Source organism: Astatotilapia calliptera, chromosome 6, assembly GCF_900246225.1.
Source record: "Astatotilapia calliptera chromosome 6, fAstCal1.2, whole genome shotgun sequence".
Classification (NCBI taxonomy): domain Eukaryota; kingdom Metazoa; phylum Chordata; class Actinopteri; order Cichliformes; family Cichlidae; genus Astatotilapia; species Astatotilapia calliptera.
The window spans coordinates 18,095,762-18,119,438 of record NC_039307.1 but is presented as its reverse complement, the minus strand read 5'-3'; the positions used below and the strand labels follow the sequence as shown (position 1 = coordinate 18,119,438).

General features: G+C 38.5%; 2 protein-coding genes across 6 annotated transcripts; both read left to right on the top strand.

The window, feature by feature from the left end:
* The first annotated feature begins 611 nt into the window (after positions 1 to 611).
* fip1l1b (FIP1 like 1b (S. cerevisiae)) lies at positions 612 to 18,767 on the top strand. 4 transcript variants are annotated; one of them, XM_026170755.1, is made up of 16 exons: positions 612 to 908; positions 1,275 to 1,329; positions 9,199 to 9,265; positions 9,374 to 9,486; positions 10,183 to 10,247; positions 10,366 to 10,476; positions 11,481 to 11,611; positions 12,278 to 12,396; positions 12,816 to 12,869; positions 14,210 to 14,309; positions 15,037 to 15,193; positions 15,299 to 15,380; positions 15,957 to 16,009; positions 16,159 to 16,348; positions 16,661 to 16,807; positions 18,152 to 18,767. In XM_026170755.1, exons 1-16 carry the CDS (start codon positions 830 to 832, stop codon positions 18,294 to 18,296), a joined length of 1,668 nt encoding a protein of 555 aa, XP_026026540.1. In that variant the 5' UTR covers positions 612 to 829; the 3' UTR covers positions 18,297 to 18,767. The 4 variants fall into 4 exon arrangements, with proteins under 4 accessions (XP_026026540.1, XP_026026542.1, XP_026026539.1 ...); XM_026170757.1 differs by having other exon boundaries at positions 15,954 to 16,009; positions 18,155 to 18,767; XM_026170754.1 differs by having other exon boundaries at positions 15,954 to 16,009.
* Positions 18,768 to 18,860: 93 nt separating this feature from the next.
* On the top strand, positions 18,861 to 23,396 carry LOC113024100 (uncharacterized). 2 transcript variants are annotated; one of them, XM_026170759.1, is made up of 12 exons: positions 18,861 to 20,027; positions 20,176 to 20,208; positions 20,305 to 20,394; positions 20,806 to 20,878; positions 20,987 to 21,075; positions 21,188 to 21,290; positions 21,596 to 21,698; positions 21,778 to 21,830; positions 21,934 to 22,012; positions 22,234 to 22,730; positions 22,932 to 23,125; positions 23,234 to 23,396. In XM_026170759.1, the coding sequence occupies exons 5-12, from the start codon at positions 21,020 to 21,022 to the stop codon at positions 23,376 to 23,378; spliced, it is 1,230 nt and encodes a 409-aa protein (XP_026026544.1). In that variant the 5' UTR covers positions 18,861 to 20,027; positions 20,176 to 20,208; positions 20,305 to 20,394; positions 20,806 to 20,878; positions 20,987 to 21,019; the 3' UTR covers positions 23,379 to 23,396. The 2 variants fall into 2 exon arrangements, with proteins under 2 accessions (XP_026026544.1, XP_026026545.1); XM_026170760.1 differs by having other exon boundaries at positions 20,806 to 21,075; positions 21,589 to 21,663.
* Positions 23,397 to 23,677: the final 281 nt, after the last annotated feature.

The window sequence follows — 23,677 nt, the reverse complement described above, 5'->3', positions numbered from 1 at the left end:
ATGAATCCAAATTTGAAAATTTTGATTGGAATTCTCACTATGTACAGAGGAGGTCAGGAGAGAGCGTACAGCAGTGAGTCTCTAGGGCCAACTATAAAACATGATGGAGGCTCTGTCTGTCTGACTGGCATCGGCTTCATTTCTCATAATAACGATGCTCCCAAGTACAGTGCCAACGCAGTAACAGTATACCTGGATTCAAAAACACAGAAGGATCATGATCAGTCATGGATTGGCCTCCCCAGAACCCAAACCTCGGAGAACAGAATAAAAAGGCAGCCAACATCTGCAGAAGAGCTTTAAATGCCCTTCAGGTTGTACTGAGTAATAAAGTTTATCATAGCAAAGTTTCACTTTCTCCTAAAAGAAAAGCAGAGCTGGAAAAGAGATTGAAGAAGCACTTTTGGTCATACATTTGGTGGTTACTTTGAAAAATAATCGAACTAATTGTCACAGCACAAAATAACGTTTTATTTAATTCTCCTGAAAGTTAAACCGCCATCATTCCTGTTACTGAATTTTAGATTTTCTTTCACTGTTCACGTATTAAAAAAAAAAGCGACATAAAAAAAGGACCCTTTATTCTGCCCGCTGGGGGCGCTGTGTTTTCTCCTATCACTCTTGACATTAGCGGGGTGCCACCAATCTCTTCCGGGTTCACTCCGACTCGCAAAGGTTGGAAATGAACCTATGAAGACATAATTTATGTACATAACCACGTTTCCCCGATAAAGGGAGAAGTTGTACTGTTATTTTTGGACCTGTGAGCTTTATTGAAGCTTGTAGCTGTTGAAGCCGCTGCTGGTTTAGCTCTCCGTGTAAGTTGAACATGTCTGCGGAGGAAGCGGACAAAACAGCCACCACTGATGCCAGCGCCGGAGACGAGGAGGAGGAATGGCTGTATGGAGGTAAAAACAACCACCTGACGTCCGCAGAAACGGTTCCTTCGAACCGACAGAGACGTGGAACACGATCTCTCTCGCTATGTTCCTAATTAACTGCTAACCAACAGATATCACTGTGCGCTATCTCGTTAATCACGAGCGTTAGCCTGGAAGCTAAGCTAGCAGCGGGTTTTTGGTCGGCCTGTTGTGGCTGCACCGCTCGAGTCAAATCATTTGAGTGTTACTCTGGCTTGTTATAACTTTTAACTGGACTATGAAGTGGCGTATGTATTTTCTGCAGCTCACCTTGTTAGTTTTAAAACAAAACTTTAGTTAAATATATATTAGATAACGATAAATGAACTCAGTTGCTTTTAATTTCTATTCCAGATGAGTCGGAGAGCAAAGACGAGGATGAGGAAGCCAAGCTGAACGCTGCTGTCAGGTAACTATAATTCAATCTTAGCCTGGATTTAAAACAAAAACCCTCTGTGTGCAACACATTTCAGGGTCAACGAGCGTTGGCAAAGTAACTAGCAAAGGTAATATAGTTCAGTACAGCTATCACTTCTCACGAACTCTAGGAGTATTTAAATTTTTAATAATTTTTAGATTTATTGAGGTGGATTTCAGCTGATGCTGTATCCCTGGGGAGGGACAAAAGGCACTATTAATAGACACTCAGAGGTCACTTTATTAGCTGCACCTTGCAAGTAACTGGGTTGGACCGCCTTTTGCTGTCAGAACTGCTTTAATTCTTTGTGGCGTAGATTCAGCAAAGTGATGGATGATTTCATCTGAGATTTTGGTCCATGTTGACTTCATGACATCACACAGTTGTTACTGATGAATCGCTGTACATCCATGAGAATCTGATGAGATATAGGTAGGCTGTATCCTACCTGAGAACCTCAGGTAGGATATGGTGTTTAAATAATGCTCAGTTGGTGTTATGGGAGCCAAACTAAAAATATCTCCCACTCCATTACATCACTAACAATGCTAAGTGGCAGCTACAAGGCAGGATTTGTCAATGCTGTCATGATATTCGTGCCTACCATCTGAATGTTGCAGCAGAAACCAATTCTTTGGTTGGTTATTTGGTTATATGATCTACTGCTGCTGTCCTCAGCTTGAATCAACCTGACCATTTACCTTTGACCTTTGGCATTGAGAGAACTGGATAGTTTTTCTTTCTTTATTTTCCCAAGTCCATTCTCTGTAAACCCTAGAAATGGTTGTATGGGAAAATCCCAGTGGATTTCTGAAATCAGCCATGTCATGCTCCCAAACTAAAATCACATGCTAGATGCATTTACTGCTATGTGATTGGCTGATTAGATTGCTTTACATCTAGTATGTTAGAATATTATTGAAAAGAGAAAATTATGAGGATGTTGTTTGTCAGTCGTTAAAGCTACACATCATCTCTTCATTTATACTCTGCTACATGTGCTGCAGATGCTGATGGCACTATTGCTGCTGTCATAGATTCATTGATCCTACAGGGGGAAACTCTGTTACAGCAGCAGCACAAAGAATAAAATTAGTGTAATTTAATCTAATCTTGTTTAGTAAAGGTACCTCTGGCTCATAGTGAATGCTTTATAATGACACCATTATTAAATTATACCCAGCCTTAGACAGATTTATCGAACATATCTGTGACAGGCCAAAAATAATTTTGGCTTACTGCTATATCATCACTTGGGCTCCACCTAACATACAGACATCTTACAGTTACATTATGTGCTTAAATTTGAATAACAAAAGTGGTTAAACATATTAAAAAAAGCCAAAACAAAAAAGGCAGCAGATCACATGAGTATGTGTACATATCTAGTTTAATTAAAAGCTACTAAGGGAGACTTAAAAACAAACGAATAGTCTTTTGAAACAATTTTCTCCTATTTTTTTTTTTCTTTTTTACATACAGATGGATAATAGGACAAAATGTAACACCTTGAACTCTACAGTGAGGTCATGCTGTGGCAGCTTTGTTTTAAGTGACATTTTGGTGGCATGTTTTGTTTTTCTAATACTTGTTTTCTTTAAGATAAGGGTCACTGCAAGTAAATATAGTGTATAGTATAGTGATAATAAGTTATCCTTTGATTAAAAATTTCTTCCTTATTAGAATGGCCTCTGTTAGGATGTCAGTACTCTGATGACTGAATAGTTTAAAGAGTATGAAAATGATGTAAATCAGGTGTTGTGGCCTTCACAGTCACCAGGGGCCCGTTCTTCGTACCTCGCTAAGTAGGTTAGCCGGATTAGATTGTTGACGATTTCGCGTGATCCTGGATCAGTCGGTTCCCCGAAGCTCATCTGGGACTTGCTGTCATAGCAACAGAGCCGTAAGCGTAAACCTGCTCGGGAGCAGGTTTACTTTATGTAAACAGGATTAGATCGCGGCCACGCAGGTATGTCCGCTTCATTTATACGAAAGCAACAGCGATATTTTTCCACTGTTTCACCATAAATAAATATTATCAATGTAACTAAAGATAATGCAGCACTTGATCCTTTTATTGATGTCACACAGATACATACAGGTCATTTCCTAAAAAAGGGAAATGTACTATTAACATTCTATTACATGTATGTGATTATTACAGATGTAATTCATATTTCAGAGTAGTAATTGTAAATTACTTCGTGTAATCAAGATGAGAGACCACGGCTATAAAAGCGAAGGTGGATTTGGGAAGCCTGTCGCAGCCATGTCCTGTCCGTATACGCGACCAACCCATTGCGGAAGGTGCAAGATTGATAAGGAGAGTCCTCAGAATTCAGCATATATTGCGGGACAGACAGGATCCTTTAGCTCAGCGCGACAGTGTGCTCATAGAGAGATATCGATATTCCCGTGAGGGTATTATTTACTTAACCAACTTGTTGACGAGGGGGTGCAGGACCACCACCTGTCTTTTTTTCCTCTGCCCTTTTCTTGGTTGCTGTTATGAACAAACTAACAGAGTATTACAGGCCAGTATTACCTTGCCAAGAGACGCAAAGCAATCTAAGAGATAAATATTACCATTCTGTAGAATACTCCTGTATTCCACTTTTACTTGTTCCCATGTTCTTGTGGGTCCTGTTGTGGCTCTAATGTGAAAGGGGATATAATATAACATATTATAATATAATATAATGCCATATGATATTGGACAATATAGTGTCATATGATAGATCTACCCTACCGCCTACTGGTGTTGGCCAGAGGGGCCGATGGCGCGATATGGCAGCCTGGCTACAACCGTAGCTGCCTCCACCAGTGTGTGAATGTGGGAGTGAATGAATAGTGGTATCGTAAAGCGCTTTGGGTGCCTTGGAAAGCGCTATATAAACCCAATCCATTATTATTATTGTGTGGATGCTTTAAGCATCCACACTATTGAGTTCCTGTTTCTCTTTATTCTTTATTATTATTATTCTTCAAGTTGCTTCCGTACACTTTTCGCCGTTAAACTACTTCCACAATTTTCAGCCGATTTTCACCGTTCAAATTTTAAACTATTCTGCTATTTTTGCTCTTTCCGGCTATGACTTTTGCTATTTTTTGCTATTATACTTTTTAAAATATTAAGCTTTTTTCCTTTAATTTGTCCCATTGAAATGAATGGGAAACTTCAGCAATTCTGCTAAAATTTGCTTGTTTTTGAAACTTAACTACTTCCTCATACTTTCACCTAGAACAACCATTCAAATTTTAAAATGTTCACAAATTATTGGGCTATTCAGGTATGAATCAGCTTTTTCAAATCTTTTACTGTTTTACTTTTATGCCTCTTAAAGTTTTGAGTTGCAAAATTGTGATTTTTCACAAAATACATGTGTTGTTATGGTTGCTATGCTCTTGGCTTCCAGTGTGCCACTGAAGGTTTTGCAATTTTCACTTCATGTCCGAACAACTTCCTGCTACTTGCTCAATTTTCACTCAACTTCCACAAATTATACATCAAAACGTAGGTATTTTTGCTGGCTTTCAGAAAATGTCACTATCATTGTTGTGGTATTCATAGAACTTTCGCAAATCTCCTCAGACTAACACAAGGTCAGAAAACTCTCCATATAAAGTCAATGGAGAGTTTGTTCAAAATCACCGCTGCATTTCTGTAATGAGAGGCATATTCGAATCGTCATATCTCCTTAACGAAGCAAAGTTAAGACATGAGGCTTGTCCCGGTATATCTTCAGACACTCGTGACGCTCACAATTCAAGAATTATTTTCTCACCTATTACCGTTCTGAAATGAGTTGGACTTGTTTGAGGGTAGGAAATTTGTCCTTCGCTCAGATTTCTTCAGATTTCAAACTGTGGAAATGAACCACTTTTTTCTCTCGTCATAACTTTTTGTTGGATTTCCACAGAGACCTGAAAATTTCCATGATTGTTCACCAAACCCTGCTGTCTCTTACGGTGAAAGAATGATATCGATACTCCAAATAGATTTAGAGTTAGAAAGCGTTGTTTGAGGGCAAGTCAAGGCAGTTTTTGCTTCGCTCTACTCAGTTATGGTGCATTAGAAGTCAAATATCTTTAATAATTCATATTTTAATGATAAATTGTAAACACTGGAAGATTCCCCCATGTCTTCTGAACAAAACGGTGTAAGAATGACCGCTCTAGCCCCTACGGTTAGGAAATTATTTTCATTTGTTTGAGGGGAGTCCTCACTATGAGAAATAGGCTGCAATAATCCTGTGCCTCTCTGTGCTGCGTGTGTAAAAAGAGGCACATGTTTTGGCGGGAAAAAGTACACAGGCTCTCTGATTGGTGGATTCAAATTCAGCAGCTCCCAGGCTGACCTAGAAACTTACTTCTCTCTCCCTGTGCATTTTTTTGCTGATTTTTTCATTTAACAAGTATATTTGAGGGACCCTCAGCATGTTCAGCATTTTTTCAGCTGTCCATTTTGCTTTTCCAATTTTTCTGTTTAACTTATTACTATTGTGCTAAATAATACTATTTCTGCTATTTTATAAGATTTGTGCCTAATATAGTATTTCTGCTAAATTACAATATTTCTGCTTTTTATACTATTTGTGCTAAAACATAGTATTTCTACTAAATGTAGTATTTATGCTTAATCATACTATTTCTGCTTTTTATGGGATTTGTGCCTAATATAGTATTTCTGCTTTTTATAGGATTTTTGCTCAAACATAGTATTTCTACTAAATGTAGTGTTTATGCTTAATCATCCTATTTCTGCTTTTTATAGGATTTGTGCTTAATATAGTATTTCTGCTAAATTATAGTATTTCTGCTTTTTATAGTATTTGTGCTAAAACATAATATTTCTACTAAATGTAGTATTTATGCTTAATAATAGTATTTCTATATATTTCTGCCAGGTCCCCAGGCAGCCAATCCTCTGTGAGGACTGAGACATTCAAATTTTCAAATCAGGGCCTGCACAGTTTCCCAGCCAATCAAATAAGTGTCCTGAGGCATTCAAATTTGCATATTGGGGCCTTCATGGCTTCTAAGCCAGCCAATCATATCTGAGGGCTGAGGAATTCAAATCCACAAATCAGGGCCTGCACAGCTTCCCAGCCAGCCAATCATGTATGTGGGCTCCAGGTATTCAAATTTGCATATTGGGGAATTCGTGGCTTCTAAGTCAACAAGTCATCCATGTCATATATCTCTAAAAATTCATATTTTAATGATAAATTGTCAACACTTGAAGATTCCCCCATCTCTTCTGAACAAAACGGTGTAAGAATGACCGCTCTAGCCCCTATGGTTAGGAAATTATGGTCATTTGTTTGAGGGGAATCCTCACTATGTGAAATAAACTGAAAGAAGCAGGTCTATGTCTCTGTGCTGCGTGTGTAAAAAGATGCACCTGTTTTGGCGGGAAAACGTAAACAGCCTCTCTGATTGGTGGATTCAAATTCAGCAGCTCCCAGGCTGACCTAGAAACTTAGTCCTCTCTCCCTGTGTGTGTGTGTGTGTGTGTGTGTGTGTGTGTGTGTGTGTGTGTGTGTGTGTGTGTGTGTGTGTGTGTGTGTGTGTTGAGGGGGAGAGAGAGGACTCTGCGTTTATTTGAGAGCATGTCATTGTAGGATTTAAATTGAACATAGTTAGACTGGTTGACTGGATTAGAGCCTGTGTTTGTGTGTCCCTCTGTGCATTTGTGTTTCAATAAGTTATTACTATTCTGCTAAATCATAGTATTTCTGGTACTTTTCGGTACTTGTGCTAAATACAGTATTTCTGCTAAATCATACTGTTTCTGCTTTTCATAGGATTTGTGCTTAATATAGTATTTCTGCTAAATTATAGTTTTTCTTCTTTTTATAATATTTGTGCTAAAACATAGTATTTCTACTAAATGTAGTATTTATGCTTAATAATAGTATTTCTATATATTTCTGCCAGGTCCCCAGGCAGCCAATCCTCTGTGAGGACTGAGACATTCAAATTTTCAAATCAGGGCCTGCACAGTTTCCCAGCCAATCAAATAAGTGTCCTGAGGCATTCAAATTTGCATATTGGGGCCTTCGTGGCTTCTAAGCCAGCCAATCATATCTGAGGGCTGAGGAATTCAAATCCACAAATCAGGGCCTGCACGGCTTCCCAGCCAGCCAATCACATATGTGGTCTCAGGCATTCAAATTTGCATATTGGGGAATTCGTGGCTTCTAAGTCAACAAGTCATCCATGTCATATATCTCTAAAAATTCACATTTTAATGATAAATTGTTAACACTGGAAGATTCCCCCATCTCTTCTGAACAAAACAGTGTAAGAATGACCGCTCTAGCCCCTACGGTTAGGAAATTATGGTCATTTGTTTGAGGGGAGTCCTCACTATGAGAAATAGGCTGCAATAATCCTGTGCCTCTCTGTGCTGCTGCGTGTGTAAACAGATGCACCTGTTTTGGCGGGAAAACGTAAACAGCCTCTCTGATTGGTGGATTCAAATTCAGCAGCTCCCAGGCTGACCTAGAAACTTAGTCTTCTCTCCCTGTGTGTGTGTGTGTGTGTGTGTGTGTGTGTGTGTGTGTGTGTGTGTGTGTGTGTGTGTGTGTGTGTGTGTGTGTGTGTGTTTAGTGGGAGAGAGAGGACCCTGCCCTTATTTGACAGCATGTCATTGTAGGATTTAAATTGAACATAGTTAAACTGGTTGACTGGATTAGAGCCTGTGTTTGTGTGTCCCTCTGTGCATTTGTGTTTCAATAAGTTATTACTATTCTGCTAAATCATAGTATTTCTGGTACTTTTCGGTACTTGTGCTAAATACAGTATTTCTGCTAAATCATACCATTTCTGCTTTTTATAGGATTTGTTCTTAATATAGTATTTCTGCTAAATTATAGTATTTCTGCCAAATTATAATATTTGTGCTAAAACATAGTCTCAATTTAAAATTACAATATTCATAGTTCATCACAGTGTCTCTGGTAAATCACAATATTTCTGCTCTGTTGTACTATTTTTCTAAATCATAGTGTTTCTGTAATGTTTAAGTATTTTTGGCTAAATATATTCTTTCTGTTATCTTATACTATTTCTCCTAAATTCTTGTATTTTTGAGAAGTTATCATGTTTCTGGTAAGTTACAATATTTCTGCTAAATTCTGCTATGCTATTGTATTTCTGCCAAGTATTATGTTTCCTCTAAGATATTGCAGTTCTGCTAAGTTATTCCATTTTAGCAAACTTCTTTTGCTTCTGCAAAGTTTTTACAATTTCTGCAACTTTTCAGCTTTTTCAGCTACTTTTTGCATACAGCTTCAGCTTTAAGCATCCACACTGCATTTTCGCAGGAAATGCAAATTTTTCTAGTTATTATTAAATTACCTACGAGTTTGATTTGTCAGCAACTTTCTGCCAGCCCTCTCTCCTTGCTTTTGCAGCCTTTGCAGTGTTCTCTTGCGTTTTAATTAAACTCTGAAACTCCTGAAATCCCTCACTCATGAGTTCTTGCTCTGCTGCCGGAAAATACCGAGCACGCCCCTTCGACATTTTCGCCGACCAATCAGCGGGTTGCCGATCAATGTTTCTACTATCGATGCGTAGCCCCTTTTACGACACCCAGTGATGTCACATTCCTGCGTCCAGCTGTAGTAATCGTCAACAGCAGGTGTGTTCGGGGAACCGGATTAGCGAGCTCACGGTTAGCGCGATGATTTGATCTTGGATGTGTCATTTGATCTTGGATGTAGTAAGCGACGTACGAAGAACGGGCCCCTGATCTCCACCCAGGTGAAAAACTTTGTGAGATTTTGGACCCAGAAACTTTGGACTGAGAATAAATTTTATATTTGGTCTGTTGTGTCTAATGTTTTTTTTCAGTGCCCCTGCTGATGCTTCAACAGATGATGCTGCTGCGCACGCTACAGGAAATGGAGTTGCCTCTGAGGTGTGTAGCTTACATACACAGTTTCAATAATTTTTGTTTGTTTTTATTACAAACTTATTTCCAACTCAATGAATGTTTCTTGTGTTGTTTTTACTTCTGGATTTTCAGGCCACAGGTGAGGCTGCAGGCGAGGATGTGGAGAGCGACAGCGACAGCGATGATGACGACGATGATGTCCGTGTCACGATTGGAGACATAAAAACCGGAGCGCCACAGTACACGTACGTTTGAGGCAAATTGTGTTGTTGTACATATTTTTACAGTTTGTGGCTGGTTTATATAAAAGCTGCTGGGTGAGGTTTCTGATTCGGAGATGGCTCATCACCTTGCTTGTACCTTCCTTGTGATGTAGCGTGGTGGTGTCAGCATCGTCCTCTGTGGGGTGCTTCTCAGGAGCAGGAAAACTATTTAGAATTTAACAAATAAATATTTCAAAAAGAACCTCGAAGCAAACCTCACAATGCAGCAACTTTAGACTATCAGTGCCACAGTAAATGTAAGGAAACTACGAACGTGGAGTCGCTTCAGGAAAATTCTGACTGTCCTTGAGTCTCTGAAATAAACAGAGATCCCAATTGAACATTTGTGAAGAGATCTGTAAGCTCCTCCTGAGAGGATCTGCCAGGAAGAATCTCAAATGTCATAATGACTTGATATGGGATCCTAATGAGTGAGTCAACACTAGCTGTTTGTACTACAAGCTTCTTAATGCTTTGACATGACGGAGTTAATGGACTTTTTGATCCACTTATAAAACAGGATGCTTCAGTGAACACATAAGTTCAAGTGAGCTATCAACAGCTAAATAAATGAATTTGCTGAAAAACTGAAAGGGTAATGTGAATATGGTAATTGTAATTTGAAGTTTATGTTGGGATGTTTCATTCAGAGTCTTAATACTGTTGCTTTCCTCCCAGAACTTATGGAGCCCCACCTGTCAACCTCAACATCAAATCAACAGGCTCCAGACCTTATGGACAAGGTGTCGTTCTCTACTGGCTTAATCTCTTTTTTCCTGAATAAAAACATACAATAAAGACAGTTTGCCTGTTTCATTACTGTAATGTCATCTTGTAACTTGTTGTATTGTTTATTTTCAGTTTCCGCAAAGCTGAAGGGAGTGGATCTCGATGCACCTGGAAACATTAACGGTGTTCCAGTGCTAGAGGTGGACATGGAGTCTTTTGAAGAGAAACCATGGAGGAAACCAGGTGCGTGTGTGCTTGTGTCTGTGTCTTTGCTTTTATAGACAAAATATTTAAAAGCCAGAGGCTGCCTCCAAAGGTGAGTAAATAAGCATTTTATATCATATGGAGAAAAAATAAATGTCTTACAGATTTCATTTTTACTACCGATCTCTCTCTTTTTAAATGCTTTTTATTGTGTTAGAAATCAAACACACAATTTATTATTATTTTTTTTTACTCTAGTGTTCCCCCTTCCCAAAAAAATCTTCTATAGTAGAACAGCTCCAGCTAAACTGACCGAAAGAAAACATTGAGTCTACGAGATCTAGGTAGAAGAATTAAAACTTGCAAGATTTCTGTAGGTGAATCTATGAAAAGATTGTAAACAGTAGCCTGCTGTGGTGTTTGTCTATGGAGCCATCATCTTTCCACTTTCTGTAGCTGTACGACTCATGGTTGGTCTTCCAAGTATTGCCAGCCTTAACAAAACGCTACATGGTGGAGGCACTCTTGCTTTGTGGTCATTAACACCCTCTAATCAGAGCCTAAAATGACTAGCGTGGTTGTGCATTAGTCCTATGCACAGCTCTGCAGACCATTGTCTACATTTTGTATCTGCTTAATGTCACGGTCTGTGACAAGCAGAAGTCACTGCTCCTTTTATCTTTTGCATCAAGAATGTAGTAGAGATTTTCTTAATATTTTAGACACTACAGTGTGTAAGTTGCACGATGTTTGCTGTTTAGTACACAAATATGACCATGTGTCTCTAATTCCATTCCATAGTCCATAATTGTTAGTCAACAGAAATATGGTATTAATTTTTTAAACTGGTTGCTATTCCTTCCTTTTTGAAAATTGCAAGGTTGACATCGTGGATCCAGTCTTAGCTAAATCTGTAAATCCATATTTGCTCCTCAGTAAAAAAAAAAAAAGAAAAGAAAAAGAAAATCAGAGCACATCTGATTTTTTTACAGAATTTCATAAAATGTGCATGTTTTTGTTTTTTTTGTTTTTTTTCTATGTAGGAGCCGATCTGTCAGACTACTTCAACTATGGCTTCAATGAAGACACATGGAAGGCTTACTGTGAAAAACAGAAGAGGCTGCGTATGGGCCTGGAGGTCTCTACAGTTGGCTCAGTGACAAGCAAGATCACTGTAAGATATCACTGCACCACTGCTGGCTCTGTCTTTGTTTGTTTTTGTACTTCAGCTCCTGCTTCCACCAACCCTCAGTTTCTTTTTGAGCATTTTATTTGACTTTATACAACGTGTAAATGCCTAAACGTTAGCAGATCTAACGGCTAAATGTTTCATAGCTGTTCCATACAGGTCACAGGGCTACGTAACTTAAAGGGGAAAGCTGTCTGACCTCACTACATGTTTTAGCTTTTGTCTTCAGTTAACCACCAACACAGAGCATGTGGTAATGTGGCTAAATGAGTAAAGGCTTGCATTTTTAGGAGGCAGGTTCTACAGGGTGTTCACACAGGAAGCGATTAGCAATGTGGTAGCAACCAGAGTCAGTGACATGCTTTGATGTCAGTTGACCTACAGGGGAAAGAATAAAGACATTTATGTCATGTTATTTTTGTATCTAGGTATTTTCCTGGAAATCTACCAGCATCTGAATTTTAATTGTAAAAAATATAGCCAATGTGTTTCCAAAAACATGCAGCTACACAGTGACTTCAAAACCACGATGACAAATTTAGAATTTCGTGTACTGCTGCATGACCATTGCTTGACCGTATCTACTTTAAAATCAGCACCCTTGTTCTCCTTCAGAAGATGCATGAATTTTTTTGTGTGGCTCTTTTCCAGGTTCAGCAGGGCAGAACTGGTAATGAAAAAGACATACCCAGTTTGCCAGTTCACACCTCAAAGCCAGACTTCACATCTCCTGTCAGCTTGTATAAGTCTGCTGTCAGTCAGGTCACCAGGTAAGACTCCTGCCTCTACATTCACATGTTTAATATTTGGTAGAGAAACACACTTACAGTTTTTCAGTAGAGGTTAAGCGCACAGTGAAATACATAATCCAGTTATGGGGCTAGGGAGGGTTGGATGAAGATGCTTAAAACAACCACATACAGTTAACTGGCCATCTTTAACGGAAGGACGAGGAGTAAATTGTTGATGGTTTTGGTACAAGAAAGTTAAAATTTCATCAGTTTATTGTGTTAACAGTTTTTAAATCCAACATTCGCAGGCACCATCTTGGGTCATAAGGAGACACAAACACACTGGGCCACTTCCAGAATAATCACCAGTGTGCCTGTGGTTAAAATGAGGCGCCTTCCCATGGTTTTTATTATGTGTGTTACTCTCATTACCCCTGTCCTTTGTCTCAAAATGGTAGGATCTCTCCCCCTCAGTGGACTGGCCCGCCTCCTCAGGACATGTCTTATTATACGTAAGTGGGCATGGCCTTGTCCCTCTGAGGTTAAGGGGGCCTGATGGGAAATGCATAGATGTTTAAGGAATGGGCTTCTCTGGGTGCTTTTGAAGCCTCAAAGACAGCTTGATTTTCATTCTTGTTTCTTTCTGTTTGTGTAGTTGACTTGCATGTGTCTTTGCAGCTTTACAGCTTAAGCAAAAGAGAAGAAATGCTAACAGCAGGCCAGTTAACTATGTGAGGTTCTCATATCATATTAAAAAAGTTATTAGTTTCATTAATAATGATATTTATTTTAGTTGTATTGTAACAGTATCAGAAACTAACTTTAAAATATAAAATTAAACTAAACCTCCTAGGACCTGGTGTATGTGGACATCACATTTTGGGTTGTCTAGACAAAAATACTAAATTGTGCTCTACAAGGGCCTGATATCCACTTACGGGGACATTATCTTGCCACTGTTCTATCAAAATTTAAAACAAGTGTCCTCATTTGTGGATCTCATTTTTGTCATAAACAAAAATCAGGTAATTCTTTGTTTTACATTCATCGGGTCCCAATCAGCCCAAATAGCAAAGAGAAATTGAAAATGCATGCATGGAAGAGTTCGGGTCTTAGGAGGTTAAAGCTAATAAAAATGACAAATACTTTCAACACAAATAGGTGGAAAATCCATTTAAAGATGGCTTCTCTTTTTAAACCGCTATTTTCTTAAGTGTGTTCTTTAATGGTGTTATAGTTTTTATCTGAGACCCAAAAGGCTGATTTAACCAAGCGTAAAAAGAAAGTTACAAATTGTTTTAGATCTAAACTTTGGCTGATTGTTGCAGATATGATGGTGTCATGGTGGCTCTGCAGCTAATTGAATTTTAATTTCAGTTAGAGTGATGGCTTCTGCTGATTTATCAAAACAAGATAATCGAAATAAAACAATAATTGTGCCAAATTTTGTTGTGTTGTAATGCTCTAAAAGTCCTACATCACTTCTTGGCAAATTCAAATTTACTTATAATTTAACGTAAAAATTAAATTAATAGTGTTTATCTCTAAATTTAAGAAGAAAGTGTGAGTATTCATGGTAAGTAGCCTTTATCTCAGTGTTGTTGTTTTTGCCATAGTTAATGAGTACTGTCGTTATGTATGCTGGTAAAACAGCATAAATAACCATACGTACCCCTGGTTTACTAAATTACCAGACAGAAACTGACACTTTTTGGTGAATTTGGCTTGTAATTTATTTGCTCATTATTTTTGACTGTAGTACATTTGAAAGTAGCTTGAGCCCATTTTCTTTGGATCCTGCTCGGTACCATAATGTAAATTTTTAAAAAATTGTCCTTTTTTTTTTTTTTAGGAAATCGAGCGGCACAATCGATGTGATTGGTGGACAGTTGGCAACTATCAGCAGAGTTGAGGGTCGTCGCCGACATAATCTAGAGGGCAACAATATTCAGGTACAAGCAAAAACAGAAACTCGCAAGAAAAACCTCCAGTTATAGTTTGTTTATGCGTCTTTCACAGTGAACATAAGGCCTGATTTAGATTTCTGTGGGGAGTCTTTTTGTAGCTTATGATGTAACCTACATAAGTGGCCAGCATTGTTGTTGGCATTTATGCTCGTGCTGGTGTGTTAATTATCTTGTGGTCGCGCCCCAGTGTTTTATATGCACACCCAGCCGATAGAAACAAATAAAATGCTTGGACTTTTTTTCCTTCATGGATTCCCACTCTTTGTTGTGGGTTTTGTTTTTCATTTTTAGAGGCAAACATTTTTTCTTCTTTGTATGTTCCCTCACATCCATTAGGATGGTTTCAGCAATCTCCCTCTAGGAATTTGCTGACATTTGTGAGTCCTTCTATGAATCGTATTCCTTATACTGAGCAATGATTGTTATTCTCTCACTGATGAACTCAAAAACAGCAGGGAAAAAGTAACTGGAAATGCAAAGGGGAGGAATCAACAGTACTGACAGTAGTTCGGCACTTTGTCCACCTGACATGTTTCTAGTGAGGTGTACACTGGGTTACGCCTCAGGATTTTAGAAGGCTTTGTGGTTACACAGTATGGCAAACTCAACTTCTGATAGCATCAGTCAGCTGTTTTTAGTATGTCGACAGACATTAAAACTGTGTGATGTTTGCTCTCTCTGTGTTCCTCCTCACCTCTCTGTTGTTGTGCAGGTGATCTCTGAGCACTCGACATCAGAGGCTGAACCTGCTCCTGCTAAGATTCCCACATTCTTCCCTCCCGGACCACTTCCTCCAAACATTCCCCCACCGCCATTTCTCCCTCCGCCACCAAACGTCAGTACTGCACCTCCACTCATCCCCCCACCCAGTAAGTTCAGTTTACTGTTTATCGTTATTATCATTATTATCATTATTATTGTTATGCAATATTTTCAGCATGTTTACTCTCTTCACTCCTTCTGTTTCTTTGTAGGGTTGCCCATTACTGTCCCTCCTCCTAGTTTTCCTCCACCAACTAGTGGGCCTCCTCCTTCTATCATCCCCACTATGGACAGGTAATGCGTCTGTACACACATACACACAGTTGCAGTCCAACTCTAGCACTTTAAATATGGATGTTTTTAAAGCTAGTGCTGCAACATAATGTATAGCTTGAAAACAACTTGACATAACATAAATATAGACATGTATTCACAAGTGTTTTCAGCTGCATTTTACACCTGTGCACACACTTTAAGTCCATTTACTTCTTTGTACTACCCCAAACGTGCACTGGGGCACTGACCTGCAATTCAGTGACACTGTATAGGTATTATATAAAAGGTTTGTTTTGGCCTTTTTCTTTCTTTTTTTTCTTTTTTTGGTGCAAAGTTTAAACACACACACATAGTTATTCAAGCTGTGCAACCTTGGGTTAATGTCTAAGGAAACACAGCCTCATGTTTTTTAATGTGTTTTCATTCAGTTCTAAAACTTGAGAAAAGGTATGATGACTATATAATGAAACATAACAATGCCATTGGATGCTATATGACTATATGAACAGTAATCGTTGCGTCAGTGAAAAGGACAACACGCGCACACACATACACACTGAAGTAATGTTTCGTTTCTGTGTGTTTTCGAAGCAGCCATCCAGGAGGTTATGATGGACGCTCTGTTCCTCCGTATCCGTTTCCTCAAGGTACAGACCAATGTAATCTGGTGCTGTCAGTGACAGATGTGGCAAACGTTACGAAAATGCATGTTGATGCATACATTTGCACCATCACCATTTGTCGTTACATATTTTTATTTAAATGAACTCCAGCTTTCCCTCTTATTTGTTTTCAGGTGCTTACCCTCCCCCCATGGTTGGAGGTGTGCCTCCTCCTTGGCCTCCGATGATAGATAACTCCAAACCTTGGGACTATTATTCCCGCCGAGATGACAAAAGAGACAAGGACAGAGAAAGACCCAGAGAGAGGACACATGAGCGGGAACGAGAGAGGGAGCACAGCCCTTCAGCTATGAGCTACACCAGGTACACCAGCGGGACAAAAACAGAGTAGTGAATGGGCTGCTGGGGGATTTGAATGGCATCTGTAAAGCCACAGAAAGGGATAAACAAATAATTTGAGCAGTTTCTTTTCAGCTGTTCGTGGGTATTGGTGTATCAGTGATCATACATATAGTCGTCACGCGGTCGTCAAACTCATCACAAATGTTACCGCGAGCAAATTAAGAGTAATAAAAGAAAAGTGATGAATCGATGTTAAGACGCTGCTTTAAACAGAGACTGAGTTGTTTTATATGTAAATGAAGTAAATTCTTCTTTCCTTTTCGTCTTCTACAGCGACGAGGAGCGGTATCGGTACCGTGATTATCAAGAGCGTGGTTACGCAGAACGCCACCGTGACCGTGCAAGCCGGGAGAAAGAAGAAAGACACAGAGAGAGGCGGCACAGAGAGAAAGAAGAGGGGCGCCACAAATCCTCACGCAGGTAAATGAACACAGTTTTTCTTTCACCCCTGTTGTGTAACTAGTTTATTTGCCAAACTGGAACATTTTATTTATTTGGTTAGTTTTCTGGTCTTTTAAAAGTGAAAGCCTGTCACATAGTTAACGCTGATGAAAGTTGCTCTCTGTTTAGCTTAGTTTAACTCCTGTGAATACTATAAATGGATACTTTATGTAAATATTCATGCATTTCTGCAGACAACAAATTTTGATTCTGGAGGTTCTGTGGTTTCCTGTTCAAGGCAATCATATATGAGCAGGCAAAAAAGGGATTGCATTAAATAAACTCTATTGCAATTTTTTATTTTTAGAACTAATGAATAATATCTGTATCCTTAAACACTGATCACTGGGAGGAACAGGAAGTATTAGTCCTGATACACACCAACAAGTCAGATGTCTATTCATATTAATGTACAGAATTCACCTGCTTGCTGCTACTACTGCACATTCACCCAGTGTATATACACTATATGTCTGTATATATATATAATGTTCTTCCTCTACACCCCCCCCCCCCCCCCCCCCAATTTTTGCACATGTCGAGGAGCGTGTCAGGCTACATTTCACTGTGTGTTATACTTGTATAACTATGCATGTGACAAATAAAGAACCTTGAACTTGAACTTGAACTAAACCAGAAGCCCTAAAATATTGGCTGTTATTGCGTAGACAACACACACAGGGTTCCAAGATGATTGGACTTTTAATCACGTAGCGTTGGTGTTCTAGAGCTAAGCTTATGCTGTGAAATGAAATGTAAACATGTGAGTTAAACAGAAATATTTTAGCTTTTACGAATTTTCAGTTGTTCCATATGAAAGTAGAGTTTAAACTAAAAGCAGTAGCAGCTCACAAAGTGTTAGTTTTATCGAGATCTGTCCTTCTAAAACGTTGAGATTCAGTGTTTTTAAACAATTAAAAAGTCAGCTGTAAACTGAAGTCACAGTTTACAGCAACAACAATCCCCCCCAAGAATTTTCAGACAATTTGCTGACGTCATTAAAAATGTCATATGTGTGATATGAGGATCGAAATATCAGAGGAACAAAATTGCTCAACTGACAAACCCTGAAAATATGAAGGTTTTTAATACTTTATTTTCTTTCCACCTCTCCGCCCTGTCTAACCCACGGTTCCTCTCTTCATTCTCCGTTGTCTTTGCCCTCTCTTCTCTATTTCTCTTCTTCTCACCTTTCATCTGTATTGATCTCAACCTTTTTTTGTCCGTGTCTCTTTTTCACCTCCTCTTCCTTCCCATCTCCTTACACCTGCCCTTCTCTTCCGATCATTTTTTCTCTCTCCTGTTCTCTTCACCTTTCATTAGCAGCAGTAGCAGGAGGAGGCACGACAGTGAGGAGGGGGACAGCCACAGACGGCACAAACACAAGAAGAGCAAGAGGAGCAAGGAGGGCAAAGAGGCCAGCGAGGAGATCAGCGCAGACCAAGAGAATCAGGAAGCCATGGAGTAGCGATGACCACTTCCCATCTTTCATCCCTTCATTTGTCTCCATGCTGACCAGAAAGGGAGAAAATGAACGAGAGACCAAGAAAACCAGAAAGTGGCTGAGTGACAGATGGACCTGTCACTCTCCTCTCCATCAGTCTCCATTCTCCTCCACCCTGCTGTCATTCACCCTCACCATCACTTCAGAATAAATGGAGCAAAGGAGGAGGTGAAGGAGGAATGGTCATTCTCCTAACCCATCTTTTCCATCTGATCAGGCAAAACATCATTTGGTCTTTAACCACCTCATTTTTCTCTCTGCCCCTTCTTTCAGAGCACTGCTGTAAATCAGGCTCAAAGATTTCACTGTATAGTCGCTATGATCAGCAGAATTTGCTCTTCTTCTGTTGTTTGTATGTTGTCCATTTGTTCTTGTCCCCAATGAAGACTTCCTTAGAAAGCTGTCAGTTAAGTTCAATTAAACACTTTTTGATAAGATGTCTTTTTGTGACTTTCTTGGAATAAATACTTGTCTACTGTTTTCATTTCTCCAGAGCCTAATAATGTTTGTCATTTTTAATTTTATAGTCTCCCCATTATGCATCTTTAGCTCACAAATTTATGAAGTAGAAAATATGTATGGTTCTTTTCAGATTAATTAAAGAGGACTTCATACACACTTCTATATTTTTATTCCTGGACTTTTTTTTTATATAAAAAACTTTGCGTGATTCAGTCTAAAAATAATGCTTATTTATGTAACGATGAACTTTGGAGTAGTCCCTCAGTTCATCCATCACCTGAATCCAGACTTGGGCCTTTAGACATCTTTCTTCTGACGGACTGCATCATAAAAGACGGAGGTCAGGTGGGTTGGTTTTTCTCTGCTCATAAAGAAGCTATAAGGAGAAAAAAAATGTCTTAAGCTGAGCATTTTGAAGTTGATGTGTACCCTATGCACACAAACTTTATTTAAAAAAAGGAAACTTTAATGTGAGGATCAACCATTGAAAAAGTACATGACAAAATAAAAATCACAGTGGACCCTCTTTGACTTCAATCATTGAGTTCGTGTAGAACAGGCGCTAATTCCAGGCCTCAAGGGCCGGTGTCCTGGGTCAACACACCTGAATCAAGTGATTAGTCCATTACGGACGATCTGATTTCCTCGTGTCAGCGTTGTTCCCACATCATCATAATTAATGTTGTTCCAGGTTCAACATTGCAAGTGACCAATCACCTTAGATGTTGTCCCTGGGACATCGTGTGATAGCTTGTTAATAATGGAATGAAAATTATTGATTGTTATTAACTTGTGAAAAAGAAGTGTAACAAATCCACATGTTATGTTCTTACACCCTTACAGAAACTGTGACTCCTTCACAATGTCAGGTAAATGTCAACTCATGTTGAATAATCAACCAATCAAGCCTTTTATTATCACATGCAATGTGATTCTGACCATACATATATTGCTTAAACATCACATTGGGAAGACAGGTTGGAAACAGTTAGGAAGGTCAGAAAACAATTTAATTAATAGATGAGGGGAGAGGAGGAGAAAAAAGAACTACAACCAGACAAAGCTCCTAGAAGACTGAAATGGATGATGGTTGCAGCATGCAAAAAGAAAATGATATCTGTTGACTACAGCATATGCTTTCTCACAGATTACCTTGTGGGAGTAGCTGGACCAAACTCTATTGGTATTTCAAGTTTGAAATCCCTGTTTGACCAGACTAACATTTCAGATGAGGTACCTCTTGACATAAAAATCCTTTTATGTTGTCATAAAACTAATGTTAAATTCTGCTTTAAATACACTTTATTGTACAATTTACTTAATGAATCGTATTCCTTAGTTCTGTTTTTATTTATATGTATTTATTTATTTGTTTTATAAGGTAATAGATGGCCTAATCTATTTGCAGTGTGAGGTATGTTGAAAAGCTTGTTTGATCATAATGACATAGCATGTTTACGTTTTTTGTAATGTATTTGAAAACATAGGTGTATTTATGTTATTTTTATAGAATTTCCCTCACATTTATCCAATACCAAGCCAAATCACTGGAAAAATTTTGGATGGGTCCACAAGAGCACAAAGTGCATACTTTTTGAAGGTATGACTTGGACTGTGGTAACTATGTTCTTATCACAAAGGGTTTATAAGTTGCCACTATAAACAAACAGCATTTTCCAAAATTGAAGCCTTGTCAGAAGAACCTGAAAAATACCTTTCTGAAACCTTTTCTGTGTAAAGACTTGTTCAAAAGCAATGCACACAGATTAAAACATTTCTGTCTTGGCCAACTGATAAAGAACACCAAAAATTGAGTGGTGTGTGTTGAGTCTGTGGTCTTGATTTGTTTTGTACACACTATAGAAATTAATTAATGTAAACAAAAAATGACACTTTCTATATGTTTGTGTATCTGCAGAATTAATTACAAGTCTCACCTGACAAGCTTTTGCAGTTTTGCAGTGTCATTCTTGACAGAAAAACATACTTGTCACATTCTTTTTATTTCCAGAAAAACATCTTTCAGATGTATGAGAAATTGATTGGAGCCTGTCTGGGAAAACGGCAGCCACTGGACCTTGTTTGTAAGTTGCACAGATTTTGCACTCTCTCTAGTGCATGATACTTTTCAGTGTCCCTCATTAGGAAAGCTCAAGGCCCAAGCCTACCATATCCATCTTTTTACAAAACAGTTTTGTGACATACCCAAGAGGACCATAGTCTATATGAATTCATTTGGCGAGTCGGAGGTCAGAAAAAGTGCGGTGTTGAAAAACTGGAGGTAATTAATTAACATATTTAACATAACATATTTAATTTAATTGAAATCATTACCGAACGTGGTTATTGATTTCTCTATATGCTTTTTATTTGTAATAACTGCGATCTCTCAGCTCATTTGCTTCAGCAAGAGGCTGCGCTGGAGAGTGGACCTTGTCACATGTGAGCCACCCACATCAACAGGATGGGAACTCATGTGGAGTGCATGTCATAATGGTACTGAAAACTATAGCTTTAACCTATATAAGTAATGTTTACATTTTTGCCTATTCAGTTTTTAAAGCCTTAGAGGCAGGATGGTAAAATCTCAATTTTTTTTGTAGATTGAACCATTTCAGCAGTAATGCTTTGCTTTGGTTGCTCTGTTTTTTTTTTTGTTTTTTTTTTTTTTTTTTTTTTTTTTTCCTCCTCGGGGGGTTAAAAACAAACAAACATTTCTTTGTTAATCTAATTCTTTTTGTTCTTTTTTTTGTTCTTTTTTTTTTTTTTTTTTTTTTTTTTTTTTCTTCGTCAATTATTAGTTTGCCCAATCTCTCATTGACGGTAAAACACAAGTGGAGGAGTACAACACTGAAATCACAAAGCTCAGGTCCCGACTTTGCCACTACTTATTTTCCTCAATAGGTAAAGATAAAATTAGCTGCCTTCTTTTTCTCTAACATTGGAAAATGTAACTTGTACTTAAACAAATTATATTTTGCAGATCGAACTAGGAAGTGCAGTCAGTGCTGGTGTGTGATTGCAGCCAAAGACCGGGTACACTATGACATGTCCTTAGCCATATAGATTGTTTATATAATGGACTTTGTTCATTTGTTTTTTGTTTGTTTATTTCTTCTTTTTTTTTTTTAATTCACAGGTGCAGTGCCAGAAATGTGGTGCATACAAGCACATGCGTTGTTCAAAGTCTGTTTGTGGCATCTGTATCTTCTGTGAGAGTAAGTCACAATATAACTAAACAATGTCCAAAAATGTTTAAAGTGAAATTTGTTTTCATAATTTTGCCTTTGCACACCAGGACTGTGTAATTAAAGTGGACGTTTCAAGATCCATTTTTTACACAAAACTATTTTAGACATAACTGTGTCATATTGTGGGGATTTCTCTTCACAATTAAATTGATATAGTGCTGTTTATATCATTCTTCTTTATGTAACAGCACAGTGCAGCACAGCAGAGGGAAAGGAGTTGTGCACCATAGTAGGTGGCTATACAGGAGGAGCAATAGAAGTAGCCAGTGAAGAATGTCATCAGGGAAAGCATCAGGCAGCGAATGACAAAGGAAAAGTTCCTAAGGGAGAGAACATCTGCAGTAAATCGACAAGTAACAGTGAGATAGGAAGACTGACAGTCAGAGATGAAGGTACACAGACTGAAAGAGATGAAGGTACACAGACTGAAGACAACGAAAAAGAAGCAGAAGTATACGGCACAAGTCTGAGTACAGATAATGCTGCTGCTGATGATGTTGACAGGATCGATGCAGATACAGAATTCCAAACTGATTCAGAAGGAACTAGTACAGTTTACAGAGTGCATGGTCGCTTATCTGTACCAAGCTCAAAAAAGAAAACCTACACAATAACAGAAGACGAGATCAAGCGCAGAATCAACGCAGAGAACATGTCAGTTCATGTTTTCAGAGGTTTGATTGGGGTAGGTATACATTTCGTGATTTTGATGTCACCTGAAATAAATCCGGGTTACTCGTATCAATGAAGTGACAATGTGGCTGGAAATTGTGCCTTTGCTGCAACATATACACAATTACACCATGTAAACAAAAGCATTTAACTTTGTGCGCGTGTGTGTGTGTCTCTCTCTGCTCTTTTGGTGTTTGCACTTTTTCTTTTTTAGGGCCGTAAAGCCAAACTGCCCGCAATGATTCTTGACAGGCCTAAGAAGGCCAAAACTAAAGTAACAGTGTTTAGTGTTCTGAGTGAAGAGGAGGCTGGGGAGCTAGCCCTCGGGTTTGCCGGAAGATTGGCCTGCGATGTCACAACAGACATGGTCTGTAAAGGCATCGACCATTCAAGTGCTGATATGACAAAGTAAGTTAGTAAAACAATATGAAAGTTGTATCTTTTTTGGTATTATTTGTCATTTCCCCGTATTTGGGTTATTGGTGTAACATTGTTAATCTTACTTTCTAATAACAGACAGACTCTTCTCAAAATCCAACACAACCTTAAACATGAGCTGACTGATTCCTCAACCTTCAGTTTGCTGACACACACCTTTGGCCCCGCTGCACTGGATTCTGTCATTTCATTCCTGTGTGAAAAACTTGATCTTGTCTCTTAAATAATGAAGCCTTTTGTGACTTTTGTTTGTTCTGTAAATCAGAATCTTGAAAATTGTTCATTGTTGTTCTAAGTTTGTGTTAACTATTTGGCAAAAATGATTGGTTCCTAATCCAAACAGCATAATGACTGTTCTAACACATATCTTAAAAATGCTACAAAGAAAGAAAATTATCACATATGTTTCAATATGAATGTAATTGTGTCACACTCGGTTTGTAGTAGCTTTCCTGTTTTATTTTGAGTTTTGGTATGTTTACACTGTTATTTTTATTTCCCGTGTGTTCGTCTTCCCTTATT